The sequence below is a fragment of the Triticum aestivum genome, chromosome 7A (assembly GCF_018294505.1).
Source record: "Triticum aestivum cultivar Chinese Spring chromosome 7A, IWGSC CS RefSeq v2.1, whole genome shotgun sequence".
Classification (NCBI taxonomy): domain Eukaryota; kingdom Viridiplantae; phylum Streptophyta; class Magnoliopsida; order Poales; family Poaceae; genus Triticum; species Triticum aestivum.
The window spans coordinates 743,774,322-743,795,731 of NC_057812.1; the positions used below are offsets into that span (position 1 = coordinate 743,774,322).

Below are 21,410 nucleotides of genomic sequence, written 5' to 3' on the forward strand. Positions count from 1 at the left end.
TTACCCGACCAGAAATTTCATATGCCGTCCATCAAGTATGTCTTCACATGCATGATCCTCGAGAACCACATCTTCTTCTAATCAGACGTATTCTTCGTTATCTTAAAGGAACACTTGATCTTGGTTTCATTCTTCATTCCTCCTCTTCACACACTCTTATTGCCTATTCGGATGCTGATTGGGCTGGATGCCCGGATACTCGCCGCTCTACGTCCGGTTTCTGTGTATTTTTGGGAGACAATCTAGTCTCATGGTCTTCTCGCCGACAGCCGACAGCTTCTCGCAGCAGTGCCGAAGCTGAATATCGAGCAGTTGCTACAGCCGTAGCCAAGACTTGTTGGCTGCGTCATTTGTTACTTGAGCTAAATTGCCCGCTTGACAGTGCCACCGTCGTCTACTGTGACAACATATCTGCAGTATACATGTCCGCAAACCCAGTGCAACATCGCCGTACTAAACACATTGAGGTGGATATACATTTTGTTCGCGAGAAAGTTGCTATTGGAGCCCTGCGTGTACTACATGTTCCATCGTCATCACAGTTTGCGGACATATTTACTAAAGGATTGCCGACACCATTGTTCCTCGAGTTTCGATCTAGTCTTCACATCGGCGACGGCATGTCTCCACGTTCAGATTGCGGGGGCGTGTTAGATGATTCTACGTATCCCCAACCGGATCGACCACGTGTTGTAATTGATCCTGTATAGTTGGTTACCATATAAGGTTAAAACCGACTTGATGAACTTGCGATACAAGTTTTGTAACCCTGTATATATACCAATCAATGAGATCAATCGAGGCGTGCACTTTAGCAGCCCGATCATATTACATTACACCAGTTGTTCTCTCAACCGCATAAAACTTGTTGCCAGTAATCCTTTTTGACTATAAAATTGAACCTTGCTACCAGTAACTCAAAATCCCCAACACCCTCCGTCTGAAAAAGACAATTACGTTTTTACAAAAAAGTCATCTTGCTTTCAAGCAATTGCAAACAAACCCCCTTCTCCTTTCTCATCCACTCCCCATCCCCGCGTGTCCCCATGCATCCACCTGCCGTAGCCACCATCGGGTTTATCTCCGCTCACCTGTGCCACCCACAACTTCGGCCGCTTCGGCCGGCGGCCCCGCCTCTGCTGCTGCTGCTGCTTCCCCAGCTGAATTTATACAAGAAACTGAATTGACAATTTTGACAGGTTTGCTACAGCCTGTGTGGCTGTGTTAGTTTTGAACTGAATTGAATTGAATTGAATTGTACACTGAACTTGCTGCCACCTTGCTTCCCACAAGAAACTGGAATACTTAACAATCTCACCTTGCTGAAACCTTGCATCCCACAAGACTGACAAAATGCCACTATTCTGTGTTTGAACTTGACAATCATTTGAACAAGAAACTGAAGAATGCTGTCCCTGGAATTGCATTTATGCAAACTGTTTGATCAAATGATTCCATAAATAAGATTCAGCTCACTTCATATAGCAGCAACAATACATACCACATCATGGTTAACACTTTGCAAAAAAAAAAAATCAGTTTTGACAGTTTGGGGACAGATGGAGTAAAATTCAGTCTTGACAGTTTGGGCACAGATGGAAGTGACATGTTCATGTACTCCTATTTAAAGTGACATGTTAACGGCCAAAATTCAGATTAGCAGAGCTACATGCAAATTTGGAAACATTGCACTTGTGACTACTCTTGGGAACACAAGGCAGAGACATGATTTCTTCCTGCTTCAACCAGAGCTTACTTTTTTCTTGAACATGGCTTTTGTGACTAATGTACACTGGACCATTTGTTGAACTGTTAATTTATTCTTGGTCCATTTACAAACTGGATCAACCAGTACTGCAGCAACCAGTAGTGAATCTGGTCAAACATCAGTACGTAGTTCAGTACTGAAATTGGAGTAGGTTCAGTGTTCAGCAAACAACTAAAGGTTCAGCATTAATTCCACTACAATTGTCAGTTTGCAGTTAAAAAAACTCATGAAGTGGGCAATACTCCCAGGCAAAAAGTCAAACAGAAGATCAAACTTTTTTTGGCCAAGAGGTTCAGATCAAACCTATGAGTATAAATCCAGGACCGTATTGTCAATTCAGTTAATTATTATTGTCAGCACACACATCAAATTGTCCAAAGACTATGATGCTACTGACTGGCTGTTGGGCTAATTGAGTAAGAAGAAAGAGAGGACGATGATCTAGCTCACAATCTCTTCATGAGGACCCTGTACTGGTTCATGAGCGCCAGCACTGACATGGAGACGCCGTCCTCGTTGGGGATGAGGAACTTGCACACGGGCCCTCTTCCACTGCTTCAGGATTCAAATGGGACCAAATGAAAACTCAATTCACTACTACTTGAGATGGATTGTGCATGCAACAAAGTATCAGGATTGGGATGGATTTTGTGCTAGCTGAATTAACCGGTCTGGTCGCTGTACCGGTGAACCGTTAGATTAATCAACACTTGTTTTTTCAATAGTAGATTAATCAACACTTATCTCCCCTCTCATCCGAATCCCTAATTGATTTCAGAGACGAACAGCAACATGGGTGTAGCTGCAAACACTCAACAGGGATCTTCAACTCTGCTCCCTAGCTTCTTTCCTGTGAGATTGTGGCTCGGCTTGGCTTGGCTTGCCGACGCCATCCAACCTGACCTCTTTTGTGGTCGTTCAGAGCAGAGCAGAGAAGGGGAAGGGGCACGACTATAAAACTGACCCAGCGGAATGTAGTGCGTCTCAAGCCCTCACTACCTTCTACTCCCTCCGTTCCCAAATATAAGTGTATGCTACTAGTTGAACAAATTCAAATGTAGGAGCATTTGGCCCAGTTTACCAAAGGTAAATCTTACTGCCATAGACTTTTTGTTAGTCACAACCAACCAAGTACCTCCCTTGTAATCCTCAAAGAGCATAGAGTGGTGCCAAGTGCTCGATGGGTTCACCATGCTGCTTGACGGCTCCAACCAAAGGTCTGCGAACCTCATATCCGTATCAACAAGGGCTTGCATCAGCATGCCATGCATCATTCCCATCCTGGTTATGTTTATGTGATCATCCAAACGTGATGTGAGCTGTATAAACAACACCGCAGCAGTTTGGCAAGCCGTGTATCTTGTCAAACTTGCACTTTATCTTCTCCATTTTTGTGGAGCCTTGCCAGTTGACATGGTGGAGTGCTTGCTCCCACATAGCCTCAAGAAACACCTGAGTTATGAAGGGTGAAATGATGATACTACAGGCAGGCAGGCAGGCAGGCCCCTGACTCAAACAGGCCTACATTGAGCTTCTGAATTTACACTCTCCATTAATCTTGCCACCTTATTAGGACATAACGACAGAGCAAAATTTGAAATTTTGATAGGAACAGAATACGATATAGACATGCGGCATATGAATTCGACTCTGCAGCGACGCCCATTTGGGCATCAAAAGCCAGCCAGCGAGCGAAACTCTGAGCGGGAGATAGATGTCTTACCGGGGCGAAACTCTGAGCGAGACATCCTAACAATAGATACAATCGAGAATCAACTGCTCTGCAAGAATCCACTCTGCCCAAACACCTGACCCTACACGACTCACTCTGTCCCTCATTGCGATTATGTTCACATATATATTCTTCCTTCAGGTTACAACACGCAGATATAAACCACAAATAGTTTCCTAGTCTCCATGCAGCGACAATACTAATTGCTTCCTCTATCACAAAAGCCTACTACTGCCAAAAATATAAGATACACGACACTCTTCTTTATCTGATATATATGACAACGCAGATTTGGTTGGCCATTTCATTGCCATGAAGGGCCTGCGTAGCATCCACGTATCCACATAATCAATCATACATTAGTTGTGTAGAGCAGCTAGCTTGTCCAAATCAAACATGCCATCGGATGAATGAACCACTAAAGTAATAATTACATCAGAGGCATTCGATCAATACTCAATAGGGAATATCAGCATGTTGTTAATAGGTATATCCATCCACTTTGTTTCATTCCAAGAAATCTAATACAATCACCAAGGGATTAAATGATACGGGTAGTCTCATGAGTAAGCATGAGTTAACCATTTGAAAATTTGATTTTCCACTACTACTCATTTGATACTTGATTTGTTATCTCCCAAGGATGGAAATACTACATTGACACACCTGGCGCATAGAAACTCTTGAAACAATGATAGTGAGTAACATTCCAACTTCCAAAAAGTCTCCTACATTGCATCGACTTAAGTTGAACCATGTAGACGTTGTGTTTCACGTATAAAATTATTCCATCAGTATCCTCATCATACCCTAGTATAAACTTCACCCATGGCTTCTCTCCTTCAATCTGTGGTGGGAGCTCAGGAATGCTATGTGTTCCAATGGTCTTCCACATAACCCATGTGCCAACACCATGGCTATTGACCTTCCTCGGCCACATTTGAATATCATGGTAATGGCGAGACAACATGGCAATACCAATAGTGCCATCCTTTGCTGGGATGATCTGATGGCCGAGGGGAATATCGGTACCGGGAGGTCCCTCTAGCACATCGAGGCTCTGCCTATCCAAATCAAATTCAAGTATACCATCGTTTGCATGCATAAGTGGCCAATAAAAGGCATTGCCAACAAGAGTGCTAAGACGACCACCAGAATAGATCGGACATGGAGCCTTTGCAGAGAAGATATCACCCCATGTATCGGACTCGGAGGAATAAACAGAGGCGAGAGGTGGACTATCATTATGGCACATAACCAGCAAGACCACCTTGAAAGGGGTGGAGTGGCAAGCGCCATGAACGTGGCCCTTGTCGTGTGCAGCACAGAGCACCGTCCCCTTGACGTAGCCAACCCTAAACTCTGGCGGAATCGGCACATGACGCCGGTCGCCGGTGATGGGGTCACAGACAAGGACCTCTGCATTCATCCGGTGTAAGACAAGGACGCGGACATGGCGGCACCCGAGAAGTTGGGCTTGGGGCCCCACGTAGGCGTGTCTGTCGACCTCGCGGATTCGCAGGTCGAAGCGCTTAGGAGGGATGCGGTTCAGAGCAGCAAGGATGGGAGTGAACTCGAGCTGATCGCCGTGATGGAACTGGAAGACGCCGAGGAGGGGCGGCTTATGGTGGTGTGCGTAGAAGCGACGGTGGAATCCATGGTCGGTGATGAGGCCTCGCCAGCGCTTGCAGACGGCGGATGCGCGCGGGAGGGAGGACGGCCTGGGAGGGAGACGAAGCAGGATCTCCCCGAGCATGTCGTCATCTTCCAACGCCGCCGCGGGGGAACTGCCGCGGCGGCGGATCATTGCTCGCTTTAGGGCGTGCGTAGGCGTGGACGTGGGGACGGAGGCGTCGATCGACCTGGCGTTGGAGGCGGATGATGATCTACACGCACGTACGCTTGCTATAGCAGTATTTGGGCATCATCACGGATCAGGCTGCTGCATCTGTCACGGACCCGTTTCTAGAAAAAAAACATTTTTTTACGGGCAAACAAAAAGAGAAAAAAAAAAACTAAAGACCCTCTGCCATTAACATTTGCAGATTGCGAGCAGGGATATTTCTTCCTTGGTGTTCCTTGACTTGGTCCCGTGAGCCAGAAGGAAGATGGAATCTACATCTACCAAAATACTAGCAATAATGGACACATTAAGATGAGACTTATCCATAATGCGGTAAACGCTGGCAGCTGCTACTGTCTACTAGTGATATCATAAACATACAGGACTCGCAGCCATTATATATGTTTGCAGAATCTTCAGTGTACAGCAGCATACCAAGGATACTAATAATCTTCAGTTTTACAACAACTAAGGATATAAGCATGCAGCAGCATTATTAGTCGGTTTCTCCGCCGCATAAAAGCTTGCTGCCTATAGTATGAATTACACAAAACATGCTTTTCACATACGTAAAAGGTCATTTTTTGACACAAGTACATATATAATCAGGCTCGGACAATCGGAACGAATCAAAATGTAGGAAGGAGCACTTGAGCCAACTTACCTCCAGCTCCAGGCTTGAACAATCTACAGGCCAACAAGCCCTGACGCCCTTCTCATCTGCTATTTCTCTTCCTGAGCTTACTCCTCCATGACAATCACCTTGGTCATTTGAACTGTCACAGCCACATTACCATGACATATCCTGAACACACGGCACCTGTCAAAACCATACGACTTGTATGATACAGATCATGCATGTTTGCAAATCTTTCCTTGAGGTTACAGCAGCCAACTCAATGTCAAGGATAGACATCACAAATAGTCCTCATACAGCTATGGTATTGTGTACTCATCAACCCATAAAAAGCTTCAGGTTACAGAAAGGCAACTGAAATAATACAAATCACAAGCACCCCGTCTTGATGAAGCTACATTATTAATCGTTTTCTCAATCACAAAAGTTTACTGTCGAACATATATAAGATACACAAGCAATTGTCTTGGCCACATATATGGCAGCGAATACAAATTGTCAGTCCAACTTTTAATTCATGTTTTTGCGGCATCGCTTCACTTTAGCTGTCGTACACAATTCTGAATTCCTGTACTGTACCCACTATACTATACCCACTTGCCAAGGTACACAATTCTAGCCGTATCACAGAGCAGAGCAGAGTAGAGCAGAGCAATCAACTGAAAGAATATAAATCACAAATAGCTATGGCCTTTGGTGCAGTTCTTACAAGCACTCTAGTTGTCAATGACACATAATTTGGTGCAGTTCTGCTTCAGCATCACTTCAGCCTTTGGATCCATTATCATGCGCCTTCTCCTTTCCTCACTCTGATGAAACTACTACTGCAGCTTCTTTTTCCTCCTCCGCAGCCGTTGTGTGGACTAAGCAAGCATAAGAAAGATGTAATTAATACTACATGTGAATTACAAATAAATTTAATAGACAAAGCTAGCGCTCAAACGAACACATTAAGAGATGTGTGGATTTACCTCCAGATCCGGTCAAGTGCTGGGACAGTATATCCTTCACCCTGACAGCATCACTCTGCCTCCATTACCAGAAGCCTACAGACATAGAGGGCAAAAATACATAAGAACCAGTCGTAAACACGTACAACGTAATGTTCTGCCTAGCACATTGCTAATATAACAGGTGCAAGTATCGATCAGCTTAGTTTCTTTCCAAGTACATTTGTACATATCAAGGAGGGATTTGACGGTTCCAACTGATATTAATTAAGTAGCGCCATATATAGAGCACAACTGCCACTTGATGCACATTTAATATATATATTAGCAGAAACAGTTGGATTAATACCAAATTGATCCGCTAGCTACCTCTCATGCACCTTCTCCTTTCCCTGGTCTGCTGTTTGTGGTTCCTTCTTTTCCTCTTCCGAACGGGATGCGGCTGCTTCTCCTTCTCGTTCCTCCTCTGCTGCCATTGGATGTACTGACCAACAACAGAGGAAAGATGGAAACAATAAAATGAGTAGATAAAGCAGAAATTCATACAAATATATTATTAAGAGCTGTGTTATTTTACCTCCAGAATCGATCAAGTACTGGGACAGTGCATCCCTAACCCTGACGGCGTCCTCTTCTGCTAACTGCCGTACTTGCTCCATGTATTTCCCCTCCTGATTGCTCGGCATGCCTCCACCTTCCTCCATGTCTATCACTATGTTATGCAATATGCAGCACGCGCCGATTGTCCGATTCATCTCACGTTTATTATTTGGATGCCACCCTTCTCCCTCCAGGCACTTCCACGTGTCTTTCAACCTTACTAGTGCCCTCAGCGTGGCAGCTGTAGCAGCAGAGTGTCTTCTGTTGAACTCAACTTTGGCGTCTGAGAGTGAGAGGCCATTCTCCAACTCGTAAGGTGTGAGGAGCCAGGGACGAAGAGGGTATCCTGCGTCACCAATGATGTATTCTCCAACCTCCAAGCCATCTGATAACTTCAGGCTACTGCCATTCAACCGATGAATACCATTGAGCAAAGCACCCTCCTCAAAGAACTTCAAGAGATCACAGTCCAACCAAATATCTACGAACCTCATATCCAGATCAATGACAAATTTCGTTAGCACGCTACCATTCTCCTCATGGACACGTTTTTGTGATCCAAAGGTGATCAGAGCTGTGTGTGCAACACCACAGCAGTTGGGCAGGCCGTGGATCTTGTCAAACTTGTGCTTGATCTTCTCCAATTTAGCGGAGCCAGGCCAGCTACAGTGGTGCATTGCTCGATCCCACATAGCCTCAACAAACACCTGAGTTACCAGCGATACAGTTGACTCATTCACACCAAGAGAGGATCCTACGGTAACGGGAGAGTCACCGGAGTTCAGTACCCTTAGAGCGACAGCTACTTTGTCTTGCAAAGACAGCAATCTCCCATCAACAGTGGTGTGATCCCTTGCCATCATATCTTCGAAAAATGGGATCCTCACCAAGCTGCAGATGTAACTGAAAGTACTTCTTCTCATTTTGTACAGAGAGTCAAATCCTTGTGCATCCACCATAGATGATGATAAGGTTTCTGCATGGAAAGAAAAACAAGAAACTAGTTACATGATACTATAGGTATGTTAAACTCGACAAAACCTATAAGAACAAGTACTTAGCAACATCACTAGGAAGGTACAATATATATGGACAAAAAGCAGGAGATAAAATCGAAAGAATTTATAACTGGCAGAATCAGAGTGCTCAAACAAATTAAGACAAAGCTTGATGTTTGATTTTCTGTACCTTCAAATTTGGTAGAGCTGCTAATATTTGAATCCAACTTGCAGTTGTCTCCTCTCGTGTACAAAACGTACCATTTTCTTTGGTTGTCTCCATCACCTGCATATGCCTTGACATGCTCCACTTGGCTGAACTTGTCCCACTCAGTGACAGATTGTCCCATGGCTACCGCAGAGAGCAACCATAGCCTGCAGAATAACTGCAAATGCCTTGCCTTTATATCTCGCATGTATTCTGGGAGGTTTTCCATGATGTAATCCTCCAGGACCAGCCTCTCGAGTGAAGCGATGCACTCCAGCACCTTCAACTTTGGGCAGTTGTCGATGGTAAGCTTCTGCAGATTGGGGAGATCGGTGATCCTCTCCAGGTCAGGACATCCATTCACTGTAAGCTCAACAACAGAAGGAAAGCTCTCAATGTAGCTGAGCTGCTTGACATGTTTTAGAAATAATATTTTCAAAGAGCTTGCATTAGAGGCAAGGCCTAGAGGAAAATGCCTCAGTCTGCAATCACAGAGCAAAAGGTTCTCCAAACGGCGCATGGCTTGTACTTGCTCCTCCCACTCCCACTCCTCCCATACCAGCATCTTGAGCAACTTCTCACTGAGCCTAGCATTAGCAGCAAACGAGGCAGTAGATACATTCTCCAGTTGAACTAATACAAGAAACCTGAGTTGGGAAAGAGGACCCAACTCGTCCAAACTGCACCAATCACCATCCATGTGGGCTCGAAACCGCAACAATCTCCTCATATCTGTTAGACCACTAAACCCTCTCCGTACCATACATCCTTCGGGAAGTGAAAGTAACCTCAACTGGCCAAGCTTCACAATGCTATCAGGAAGATTCATCAATTTTGTACATCCACAAAGGTCAAGGAATTGCAACAGTTTCATCTTGGCAATGTTCCATGGAAGTAGAGATATATCAACATTTACTAGTGCTAGATACCTCAGGTGCTTGAGTTCATGCAACGATTCAAGCAATACAGCCATATATGCAGATTCTATATGCAGAGTCCGCAAACTAGAAAAAGTAACCAATGAATCACCAGGCTTCATCTTAATCTGGACAGTTGAGATCAAAGTTCTCACTGATTGCTGCCCCTGTAGAGATTTCCAATCAAGTTCACCTGATTGTGATCGGTTCGTTTCTGTGGACAACCGAAGAAACTTCTGTGAACCAAGTTTAGCAAGAATATTGTTGTCTCCGTCTTGAGTTACGAGTGCTTCATCTTTAGTCATATGCTGAGCAAATGAGCGAACAACATCATGCATGCTGCAAACCCATATATCAACATACGATTTATCTGGCTCTATCCGGTTCCTAGAAACCAAATCCTTGTAGTAATTTTCTCCCAATTCTTCTAAATCATTGGAGTTTCCATGAATTAATCCTTCGCTTATCCACATTGCCACGACTTGATCCATATAAAAAATTCTACTTTTAGGAAGAAAAGAATAGTATAAAAAGCACTGCTTCAGGTAAGAAGGCATATATTCATAGCTTAAGAATACTGTTTGGTTGAGCTCATCGGGCATTGTAGTTGTTGACCATTTAGAATCATCCAAAACCTGCTGCCAGTCACGCTGTAGCCCCCCTCTTTCACGCAAGAGTCCTCCCATTACTTTAACAGCAATTGGTAAACAACCACATTTCTGTATAATTTTCAGTCCGATATCCTTTAGTGTATTGATGTGGCCTTCATCTATCTCACTTGAGCGTACCTGCGAACATACAGTAAAGGGACCGATATAGTTAATTAATTATGTATAACATACATACTTTATGCCTAGAAAACAATTTTTCTTTCCATTTCTTTTTACAAGATGGAACATACTGCAAGCAGAATATACTTTAGCACTACTCTCTCATCACTGTTATAGGAAGTAACTCCAAATTTAGCAGGAATCGTATATTGTTTTATTTGTTTTCATATTTTATGGTAACATGAAATTATCTAATCTCTCGAGCATCTATAATGCATAATACTACGTCAAACATTAAGTACTAAATTTGTGTGCAAATTCTCTAGCAAAATTACTGCCAACATCTATTCTAGTTATTTTCGTGTTATATTCTTTTGTTGTATTGGCAGGGGTTCACCTAAATTGTTATTTTTCTGTCTTAAAATAACTTTTAACTTATATTATGTCCTATGACACTGTTGGAAAACGAGACTGGATATTCACAAAAGGTTACTGCTACATGAATATACGACCCATGTCTCTTCACTGGTAGAAATGATACATATATAATTATCACAATTTCTAATTATTTTCTCAAGCTTGATTAAACAAAATCTAGGTGTCTTTGAATGTGTCTCAATTAGTGTTGTGGCATATTTGCTTGTTTACCACCATGCTTTGTTGGCACTTGCAAAGTAATTTTAGCCTTACAAAATTACTGACAACCTCTTACCTCCAAGAGGTAATAGTACATAGAAGTAACAAAATTACACGTAATTATTGGCTCATTAATTTGGGAGCATCCTAATATCTGTTAATTAACTACTCCCTCCGTCCCAAAATTCTTGTCTTAAATTTTTCTAGATACGGATCTATCTAATCACATTTTAGTATTAGATACATCCGTATCGAGACAAATCTAAGACAAGAATTTTGGGACGGACGGAGTACATAATACTGTTAATAAGTAGATGGAGATAGATTATTCACTTCACTGAAAGATTAGTATTTAATTAAGTACAAACCTGCTTCTTGAGCAATGACCAAGCATCTTCAGGCGCTAATGTGTCGACATGGTGGTACGGCCATATAGCTTTCACCCCCCGGGCAACACGTTCATCTCTGGTAGCGACGAGGACTCGGCTGCCTGAAGCAGCAACGTTGACTAAGGGTATTTTCAGCACGTCATCCCATGCTCTATGGTTCCACACATCATCCATTACCAGAAAGGTCTTGTGGTCAATCAATGTGTTCTTGAGGGTTTCATGAAGGCTGGTCTTTGCACTTTCGGGTGGTTGGGCATCTCCTCCGGCTTCGATGACGGCCCTTGTTAGCAGATCAACCTGACTGAAGTTTTGGTTAACGCTCAACCATATCTTTTTGCTAAATTCACCTTGGATTGCCTCGTCATTGAAGACCTTCTGGGCGAGGGTGGTCTTGCCGATCCCGCCAACACCTACGATAGCGACCACCGTGATGTCATTGTTGACATCCTTTCCCGTCTGCATTATCTGGGCCACCAGTGCCCTTGTGTCTTCTTCAATCTTGTTGCCAACAATAGCCGACCGGTCAAAGTCCCCTACTGTCTCCCGGCTTGGATTACCGTGGCGAGAGGCATGGGCATTGTTGTAATGATCTTCATAGGAACCGACATTGATACAAATACATTAAGAGCTATGTTATTTTACCTCCAGAATCGATCAAGTACTGGGACAGTGCATCCCTCACCCTGACGGCGTCCTCTTTTGCTAACTGCCGTACTTGCTCCATGTATTTCTCCTCCTGATTGCTCGGCATGCCTCCACCTTCCTCCATGTCTATCACTATGTTATGCAACATGCAGCACACGCCAATTGTCCGGTTCATCTCACGTTGATTATTTGGATGCCACCCTTCTCCCTGTAGGCACTTCCATGTGTCTTTCAACCTTGTTAGTGCCCTCAGCGTAGCAGCTGTAGAAGCAGAGTGTCTTCTGTTGAACTCAACTTTGGCATCTGAGAGTGAGAGGCCATTCTCCAACTCGTAAGGTGTGAGGAGCCAGGGACGAAGAGGGTATCCTGCATCAGCAATGATGTATTCCCCAACCTCCAAGCCATCTGGTAACTTCAACTTACTGCCGTTCAACCGATGAATACCATTGAGCAAAGCACCCTCCTCAAAGAACTTCAAGAGATCACAGTCCAACCAAATATCTACGAACCTCATATCCAGATCAATGACAAATTTCGTTAGCACAGTACCATTCTCCCCATGGCCACGGTTTTGTGATCCAAAGGTGATCAGAGTTGTGTGTGCAACACCACAGCAGTTTGGCAGGCCGTGGATCTTGTCAAACTTGTGCTTGATCTTCTCCATTCTAGTGGAGCCAGGCCACCTGCAGTGGTGCATTGCTCGGTCCCACATAGCCTTAACAAACACCTGAGTTACCAGCGAGACAGTTGACTCGTTCACTCCAAGAGAGGATCCTATGGTAACCGGAGAGTCACCAGAGTTCAACATTCTCAGAGCGACAACCACTCTGTCTTGTAAAGACAACACTCCCCCATCGACAAAGGTGGGCTCCCTTGCCATCATATCTTCGAAAAATGGGATCTTCACCAAGCTGCAGACATAAATGAAGGTGCTTCTTCTCATTTTGAACAGAGATTCAAATCCTTGTGCATCCACCATAGAAGATGATAAGGTTTTTGCATGGCACGAAAAATACAAAACTGGTTACATGATAATCTATATCTGTTAAACTCAAGAAAACCTAGAAGAACAAGTAAGAAGACAAATACTTGGCAACATGCACTAGGAAGGTAGAATATATCCGGTCATCATGCAATATATACGGACGAAAAGCAGGAGATAAAATCAAATGAACTTCTAAACTGGCCTAAAGAGTGCTCAAACAAATAAAGACAAAGCTTGTATGTTTGTTTGATTTTCTGTACCTTCAAATATGGTAGAGCTGCTAATATTTGAATCCAGCTTGTAGTTGTCACCTCTCGTGTACAAAATGTACCATTTTCTTTGGTTGTCTCCATCAGGTGCATACGCCTTGACATGCTCCACTCGGCTGAACTTGTCCCACTCAGTGCCAGATTGTCTGGCGGCTACCACATAGAGCAACCATAGCCTGCAAAATAACTGCAAATACCTTGGCTTTATGTCTCTCATGTATTCCGGCAGTTTTTCCATGGTGTAATCCTCCAGGAGAAGCCTCTCGAGTGAAGCGATACGCTCCAACACCTTCAACTTTTGGCAGTTCTGGATGTTAAGCTTCTGCAGATTGGGGATATTGGTGATCCTCTCCAGGTCGGGGGAATCATTCACTATAAGCTCAACAACAGAAGGAAAGCTCTCAATGTAGCTGAGGTGCTCGACATAATTTAGATCTAATATTTTCAAAGATCTTGTATTGGAGGCAAGGCCTGGAGGAACATGCCTCAGTCTGCATTTACTGAGCACAAGTTTCTCCAAATGCCGCATGGCTTGTACTTGCTCCTCCCACTCCCACTCCTCCCATTCAACCATTTCATCCAAGATCAATTCGTTTAACCTTGGAAATGAAGCTGCTGCCACCTGCAAGAATCCAGTCCCCACATGTTTGATGCATGGAACACGAGAGACCTGTAGAAACTGCAGATTGGGAAGCTGGCACAACCCATTGGGAAGTTGTGTGCAACAAGCAAGATCATAAAACAATATAGTCTTCAAGTTGTTGAGGGGCACCGTTGATGTGGACATCATCCAGCTCGGGAGTTGCCGGCCAAAATACCCATTGATTGTAATATATTCTACACTAGGTGGAGGGCAGAGCTTATCGAGAACCTTCTCAATTCGTTGTTGCTCTTCCTCAGAGACACCTTCCTTCTCTTTGACCAACCCATCATCTCCCAGTTTACCGGTGCAGCCCAGGAATAGCTTGATAAGATGCGTCTTCTCGTCGAGCCTAGCATTAGCAGCAAACGAGGAAGCAGATACATTCTCTAATTCAGTTAATACAAGAACTCTGAGTTGGAAAAGAGGCCCCAACTCGTCCAAACTGTTCCAATCACCATCCATGTGGGCTCGAAACATATTTAGTCTCCTCATATTTGTCAGACCACTGAGACCTCTAGGTACCATACTTACTTCGGGAAGTGAAAGTAACCTCAACTGGCAAAGCTTCACAATGCTATCAGGAAGATTCACCAATTTTGTACATCCATAAAGGTCAAGGAATTGCAACAGTTTCATTTTGCCAATGTTCCCTGGAAGTACATATATATCAGCATTTACTAGTGCTAGATACCTCAGATGCTTGAGTTGATGCAATGATTCAACCAATACAGCCATATTTTTAAATTCAATATGCAGAGTCTGCAAACTAGAAAAATTAACCAAGGAACCACCAGGCTTCATCTTAATCTGGATAGTTGAGATCAATGTTCTCACTGATTGTTGTGCTTGTAGAGATTTCCAATCAAGTTCATCTGATTGTGATCGGTTAGTTTCTATGGACAACCGAAGAAACTTTTGTGAACCAAGTTTAGCAAGAATATCATTATCTCCGTCTTGAGCTATGAGTGCTTCATCTTTAGTCATATACTGAGCAAATGAGCGAACAACATCATGCATGTTGCAAACCCATAAATTAACATATGATTTATCTGGCTCTATCAGGTTTCTAGATACCAACTCCTTGTAGTAATGTGCTCCCAATTCTTCTAAATCATTAGAATTTCCATGAATAAATCCTTCACTAAGCCACATTCCAACAACTTCATCCATAGTAAAAATTCTACTTTTAGGAAGAAGACAGTAGTACAGAAAGCACTGCTTTAGGTAAGAGGGCATATATTCATAGCTTAAGTAAACTGCATAGTTAAGCTCATCAGGCATTTTAGTTCTTGACCATTTCGAATCATCCAAAACATGCTGCCAGTCGCGACGTAGCCCTCCTCTTTCACGCAAGAGTCCTCCCATTACTTTGACGGCAAGTGGTAAATAACCACATTTTTGTATAATTTTGAGTCCAATATCCTTTAGCGTATCTATGTGGTTTTCATTTATCTCACTTGAGAGTACCTGCAACGATGCAATACAAGGGACCGCTAGAGTTAATTAACTATGTACCAAGCTCCTTTAAGGCACTCAAATTTACCTCCTAACAGACAAGAGTACTAATTGATTTATCTGTCCATTTATCAAGGTAGATTTGACAATGTAAATATTCAAATCACAGAATACACATATCAAAAAATGTCATAAATGCATTTACCTATCTTGCTCGTACATACGAATATTTGCCAGGCTCGTACATACGTGTGCTTTGGTCATAAAAGAGTAAGGCGGTGGCCAAACACATAATCAACACCTAGCGCTTTTAAAACTTTACTTCATACCTAGAAAAAAAATTCTTCCTTTCCTCTATTTCACAAAAATGAATGTATTTCTAGAAATATATTTTTGCAGTACTGTTATCATTGTTATAGAAACTTGCACTCAGATTTAGTAAAATCACATATTATTTTTTATCTTCCTTATTTTACGGTCACATGAAGTTATCGATCTACCCGTCACCAAAAATGCATATTACGTACTAGATCAAACATTGTTGACAAAATTACGTAGTGATATATTCCTTGTTTAGCACAATGATTTGTTGGCACTAGCAAAGCAATATTAGCCCTGTGAAATTATTGACAGCCTCTTAAGGTAGTAGTACACATAAGCCACTCAAACCACACCTGATTAATTTGGAAGCATCCTAACGTTTCCCTAAAACAACTACTTTATACTATTTGTAAGTAGATATAGATAGATTATTTGCTTGATAAAGATATTGACGTTTAATTGCATACTGACCTGCGTCTTGAGCAATAACCAAGCATCGTCGGTTGCTAATGTGTCAATGTGGTGGTATGGCCATATAGCTGACACCCCTCGGGCTACACCTTCATCTCTAGTGGTGATGAGGACGTGGCTGCCTGCAGCAGCGGCATTGACTAACGGCGTTTTGAGCACATCCTCCCATGCTCTATAGTTCCAAACATCATCCATTATCAAGAAGGTCTTGTGGCCAATCAAAGCTTCCTTGAGGGTTCGTTGAAGCGTGGCCTTTGCATTTCCAACTGGCCGAGCATCTCCTCTGACTTCAATGATGGCTCTTCTCCGCAGCTCAACCTCACTAAAGTTTTGGTTGACACTCAACCATATCTTTTTGCTGAAGTCACCTTGGATGGCCTCGTCATTGAAGACCTTCTGGGCGAGGGTGGTCTTGCCAATCCCACCAACACCTACAATAGCGACCACCATAATGTTGTTGCTGACGTCATTTCCACAGCTTGTGATCTGGGCCACCAATGCTCTTGTGTCTTCTTCGATCTTGTCCCCAACCACACTAGACCAGTCAAGCTCCCCAGATGTCTCCCAACGGGGATTGCCATGAGAAAAGATGTTGACATTGCTGCTATGACAATCCGCATAGGACCCAAGATTGATGAAATTGAAAGTAGCGCTCCGCTCCTTGATGGAGTCGAGCCTCTTGTTGAGCGCCTTGATGCGGGTGCCGATCTCACGAGCATGGAAGGGATTCCTCATGCAGAAAAGCAAGGGATTGCAACACAATGCATCTGAGGAGGATGACCCACGCTCCATGGCCTTGAGCTGGCAGAGATCAAGGATATCAGCAGCTTCATACATGGCGCGCTTGAGCTGCCCCACCCAGACCTGGACGGTCTTGTCAGTGATGTTCCTCCTATCAGCATCCGCAAGGAAGTTCTTTAGGTCCAGGAGCTTGTCGCCCAACTTGTCGATCTCGCCGGAGACGCCCAGCATCGTTCCAAGCTCATCCTGTACCACCTGCTTGAGGTAGTCCCCGATGTAGGATGCAAAAGCATCCAACACCATCGCCATTGGTCAACTTGCTGGCCTTCCGCTAGCTGTGATTACAATTAGAGGAAACAATTGAGGTGAGTTTTAAGTAGCAGACAGAGACAAGGAAATAAAACTTGAACACTAACTAACTACCTCAAGCAGAGCACTACGTCACCAACCTTTGAGATTGATGGGATGCACTGCACGGGGCCACGCAAATACCAGCGGGCGGCGGCGGCAGGGGCGATGGCGGTGCTGGGGAAGACCTGGAGGGGTTGGGATTTGGGAAGTAATGCTACCTGCTACTCGTTGGCAGTCGGAGCTGGGTAAAGCATCCGGCGGGGAGAAGCAAGCAAAGCAAAGCATCCCATTCTCATCGATGGAGCAAGCAAAGCAAAGCAAAGCAAAGCATCTTCTTTTTCTTTCCTTTTCGAGTAAATAAATTGACAAAGCAGCTGAGATGGACATTCAACTCAATCATGGTGTGCACCAAGAAAGCAAAAACAAAAAAGCGAACGATCTGGTGTGGAGAGCAAATCTGCTTAACAAGTTTTTAACTCTGTCTTATCACAATATTCTCTAGAGATAAACAAATTTACAAATTTATAGTGTGAATGGGTGCAGCTTATTGTCATGACCCCACCACCACATCTCGTCACTTCTTAGCGATAGTGGCAAACAGCTGCGCTTGCCTGAGCTAATCAGTTGTCACACCACCGCGCGCACAAGCACATTCACACAACATCCGCTACTAAAGAATAGAGTCTCGGAGTTTCAGCATTAACAAAGTTACTGCAGACGCCTCGTTAGTTTGGATATAACTTGTAATAACTATTGTTAGTTTGTGTCGTATCGCCCCGAGTTATTTGGGTCAGCTAACTCTAGTTTAGAACTCCAGGGGTCCTTTTCAAGCACCTGGTTCCGAGCTCTAGGGTGAGCACTCTAGGTCTCACCCTAATTCATTATACCTGGCAATGAAGGTATTTTTGCGTTGTTACCTTGTTACACTAATGCACTTTCCAGGTTTCCCGAGTGCCTGTAAAACTCGGTGAAAGCTCATTCCAACACGGCAGAGAGTTCTCCGAATCCAGCTCTTGGCTAAGGGTACACGTTCTGAATCCTTCAGGCAAACACCATTTTATCTAGTACCAGCCGTCGGGGACTATGCAGCCACTTAGCCGAGACCTAACCAAGGTTCTCCGCAAAGAAAAAAAGGCACTTGACAGGCCGGATGGATACGGTGCTGGCCACATGGCACAAAGTTTTGCCGCGAGCCGGCACGAAGAACTCGGTAAATCTAAAGGCACACAAGGGTTCGCCCACAGTTCAACTTCACCGAGACCTTACTAGAGGCACTACGTATGATCACAGAAAAGTTTCAGGTGATACAGTGATACTTGTTTTTGGGCCGTTGGATCTCAAATCTGACGGCATCCAAAGAGCTCATGTACCTATGCACATGGTTTTAAATAGGGGATAGCTAGATGGTAGCGGACTTGAGTTCGCGTAGCAGAATGCGGATAGTGCGCCATATTGCGGGCACTATGTCCGTGTAGCGAATTTTTAAAAATAGTAGATTATTGTGTATATTTCTAGATCATTAACAAAAAGTAATAACATTTAATTATAGCAATAGCGAACGCTATTGCGGACGCTATCTTCGCTATTTGAAATTATGCTTGTGAGCAATTTCAAGACCTTTGAATGACTCTTTTGCAATTTTAAGATCCAATGGCTCCCAGGAGCCTGTATCACAGTATCACCTAAACATCGGTATCACATGATATTTCCTGGTATGATCACGTCCGTCCGCTTCTATTTTATTCTTTTTGAAAAGGAGGAATACCTCCTGCCTCGGCATCATGTGATGTATGCAATCATCTTTATTAAAACAGGGTGTCATCATATACAAGAAACAACAATAAAATTGGCTGGCCCAACCACAACCGGCCGACAACAGGATTACATGACACATACACATAACCAATTACTTCATAGCAATACAAACCGACTGCATGTATCCCATGCTACCATCTTCCAATGGTTGCATCCAAAGGCTATAGGCGGCTAATCCTCTGGTACGTTGCATAGAGCGCCACATGTGAATCCATCATGTAGTTCTGAAAATAACCTCGAAAAGTTAGTTATACTTGTCATTGTAAAAACACAATCGTTACGGCAGTTTCAAATTTCCCACAGAGAGGCAGATATTTCCACCCGGATATTTGAGATGAACACCGGCTAACCGGTTCCCAAACAAATTCAATACATCATATGGCATCATTAGCCAAAAATGTACATGCAAGATGGTATCCTTCTTCTCGTAAAATTAAACTTGAATTACTTCACCAACCATTGAGATGGACACAATGTCCTTCTGCTCATTCGTCCGTGGAGGGCATGCAATTCAATCATGGTGTGCACCAACAAAGTGAAAAGGAAAGCATGACAATGCCGCACATTTGTTGTCAAAAGTGAACGATTTGGTGTCGGAGAGCAAATATGCTTAACAAGTTTTTAACTCTATATCGTATCACAATGTGGTTCTCCACGGAACACTCTCCAGAGATAAACAAATCGCACGCCTATCGTATGAGTGGGTGCAGCTTATTGCCGTGACCCCTATCACATCTCATAATTAGCTCTACACTTGAACGTGTTGAAATATATTGTCCGCCTCACTTTATCAGTTCGGACTGATGGATAAATTGTTGAAGCATGAATTTAATACAACGTAGTGACACTGGCAAACATCTGTGCTAGCTGGCCGGATCTATTTAGTTGACTGCATAAGAGGGTCAATCATCGCAGTTCCATATCTACAAAGTCACATAAGGTGTACTGAAGACCGGAGTCTCATTTTTTCAAGATTAACCTAGGCATTGTAGTCGTCTCGCATTAACTATATCTGGTCTGTGCGGACTTATGGCACGCTGTAAAATCTTGGATTCTTTTGCAAGTTTTCGTATCAGTAGGACATAAGCTACCGTGATGAACATGTGCCATGTGTGCTCCACATACGTACTAGCATGCCGAAAGTTACAATAAATCCCCATGGGAACAAGAAAATGAGCACGAGTTTTACAACAATGATGACTTGGACATTGGAAAATGGTAACAAGACAGTGGCGTATATGCAATGATGAAGATTTGGTTCATACGTTGTGATCATATCATAGACTTTCCAGCTTTGATGCTGGTGCTCCACAATGATGACTTGGACATTGAAAAATGGGAGACAGTGGCGTATATGCAATGAGAAGATTTGGTTCATACGTTGTGATCATATCATAGACTTTCCAGCTTTGGTGCTCAACTTTTGATGACGTTTTAAATGGTTGTTTGATACGAAATGTTGAAGAAATCGTAGTGATCGAAGAAAGCCCATCTCTCTTGTAGAAGAATCCTGAGAGAATAATTAAAGTATTTGCTGTTCTAGAAACGAGAGTAAAGGGGACACCAGCGCATGTAAGAAGAATCGGTGCAGCCGTACTAAACGAAAGATATGACAACTTACAAAGACTGGCTGAAACAAAAGGTGTCCAAGTGGTTCCTGGACGAATGCAATAATTAACATTCGGGATGGAGCTAGGATCAAGATTTTCCCGTTTCCATGTGTACAGGTACAACCAAGGAGCTAGGTAGTAGCTTTTTTTTCTTCAGAAAGGTGGATAACCCCATATCTCTGCATTAGAACAATGCATGCAACCATAAATTATTAAAAATACAAAATCCAACAGCTGAACAACATCGACCCGAACATAAAGCGAAAAAAAACCCGAGGCCGCATGCCTCGCGACAGTAACTCCACCAAAGATCCACTAACCCTATGTTACAAGATGATATCAAAACAAAAAATACACAACTCTTAGGCTACGCCAAGTACCGCCGCATGTGCGTCATAACCCGCGTCGCCCCCCGCTCGGGCGACTCGGGGTGCTCCCCAACCCTAGCCGCCGCCGGGGCCTAGCCCATCTTCTTCCCTTCCTCCCGCCGCCGTCGGAGGACGCCGCCGGCTTGCGCCCGGAGGCCGACGGCGGTGGCAGGGGCTCTTCCTTCCTCCCGCGTCTCAGGGGTGGCGGGGCCCCAACATGCGTGGAGGTGCGGCCGATCTACAAGCGGTGGCGATGGCTTCGACGACGGTGGCGGTCGGCCCCGCCTC

The 21,410-nt window shown here is 43.8% G+C and overlaps 1 protein-coding gene across 1 annotated transcript; it reads right to left on the bottom strand.

Moving 5' to 3' along the window:
- Nucleotides 1-6,382: 6,382 nt before the first annotated feature.
- Nucleotides 6,383-17,306, bottom strand: LOC123149939 (putative disease resistance protein RGA3). Its single transcript, XM_044569736.1, has 7 exons — nucleotides 16,238-17,306; nucleotides 13,339-15,457; nucleotides 12,091-13,089; nucleotides 7,508-8,506; nucleotides 7,300-7,414; nucleotides 6,952-7,026; nucleotides 6,383-6,843 (listed from the first exon to the last, which is right to left on the bottom strand). Exons 1-6 carry the CDS (start codon nucleotides 17,285-17,287, stop codon nucleotides 7,002-7,004), a joined length of 5,307 nt encoding a protein of 1,768 aa, XP_044425671.1. The 5' UTR covers nucleotides 17,288-17,306; the 3' UTR covers nucleotides 6,383-6,843; nucleotides 6,952-7,001.
- Nucleotides 17,307-21,410: the final 4,104 nt, after the last annotated feature.

What these genes read in the sequence shown, in the direction of transcription:
- LOC123149939 (XM_044569736.1), bottom strand. Translation starts at nt 17,287, where the DNA reads ATGGCGATGGTGTTGGATGCTTTTGCATCCTACATCGGGGACTACCTC. An exon ending in GGTTATTGCTCAAGACGCAG is followed by an intron (nt 15,458 to 16,237) that starts GTCAGTATGCAA and finishes GCATCGTTGCAG; the next exon opens with GTACTCTCAAGTGAGATAAA. An exon ending in CAGCTCTACCATATTTGAAG is followed by an intron (nt 13,090 to 13,338) that starts GTACAGAAAATC and finishes CGTGCCATGCAA; the next exon opens with AAACCTTATCATCTTCTATG.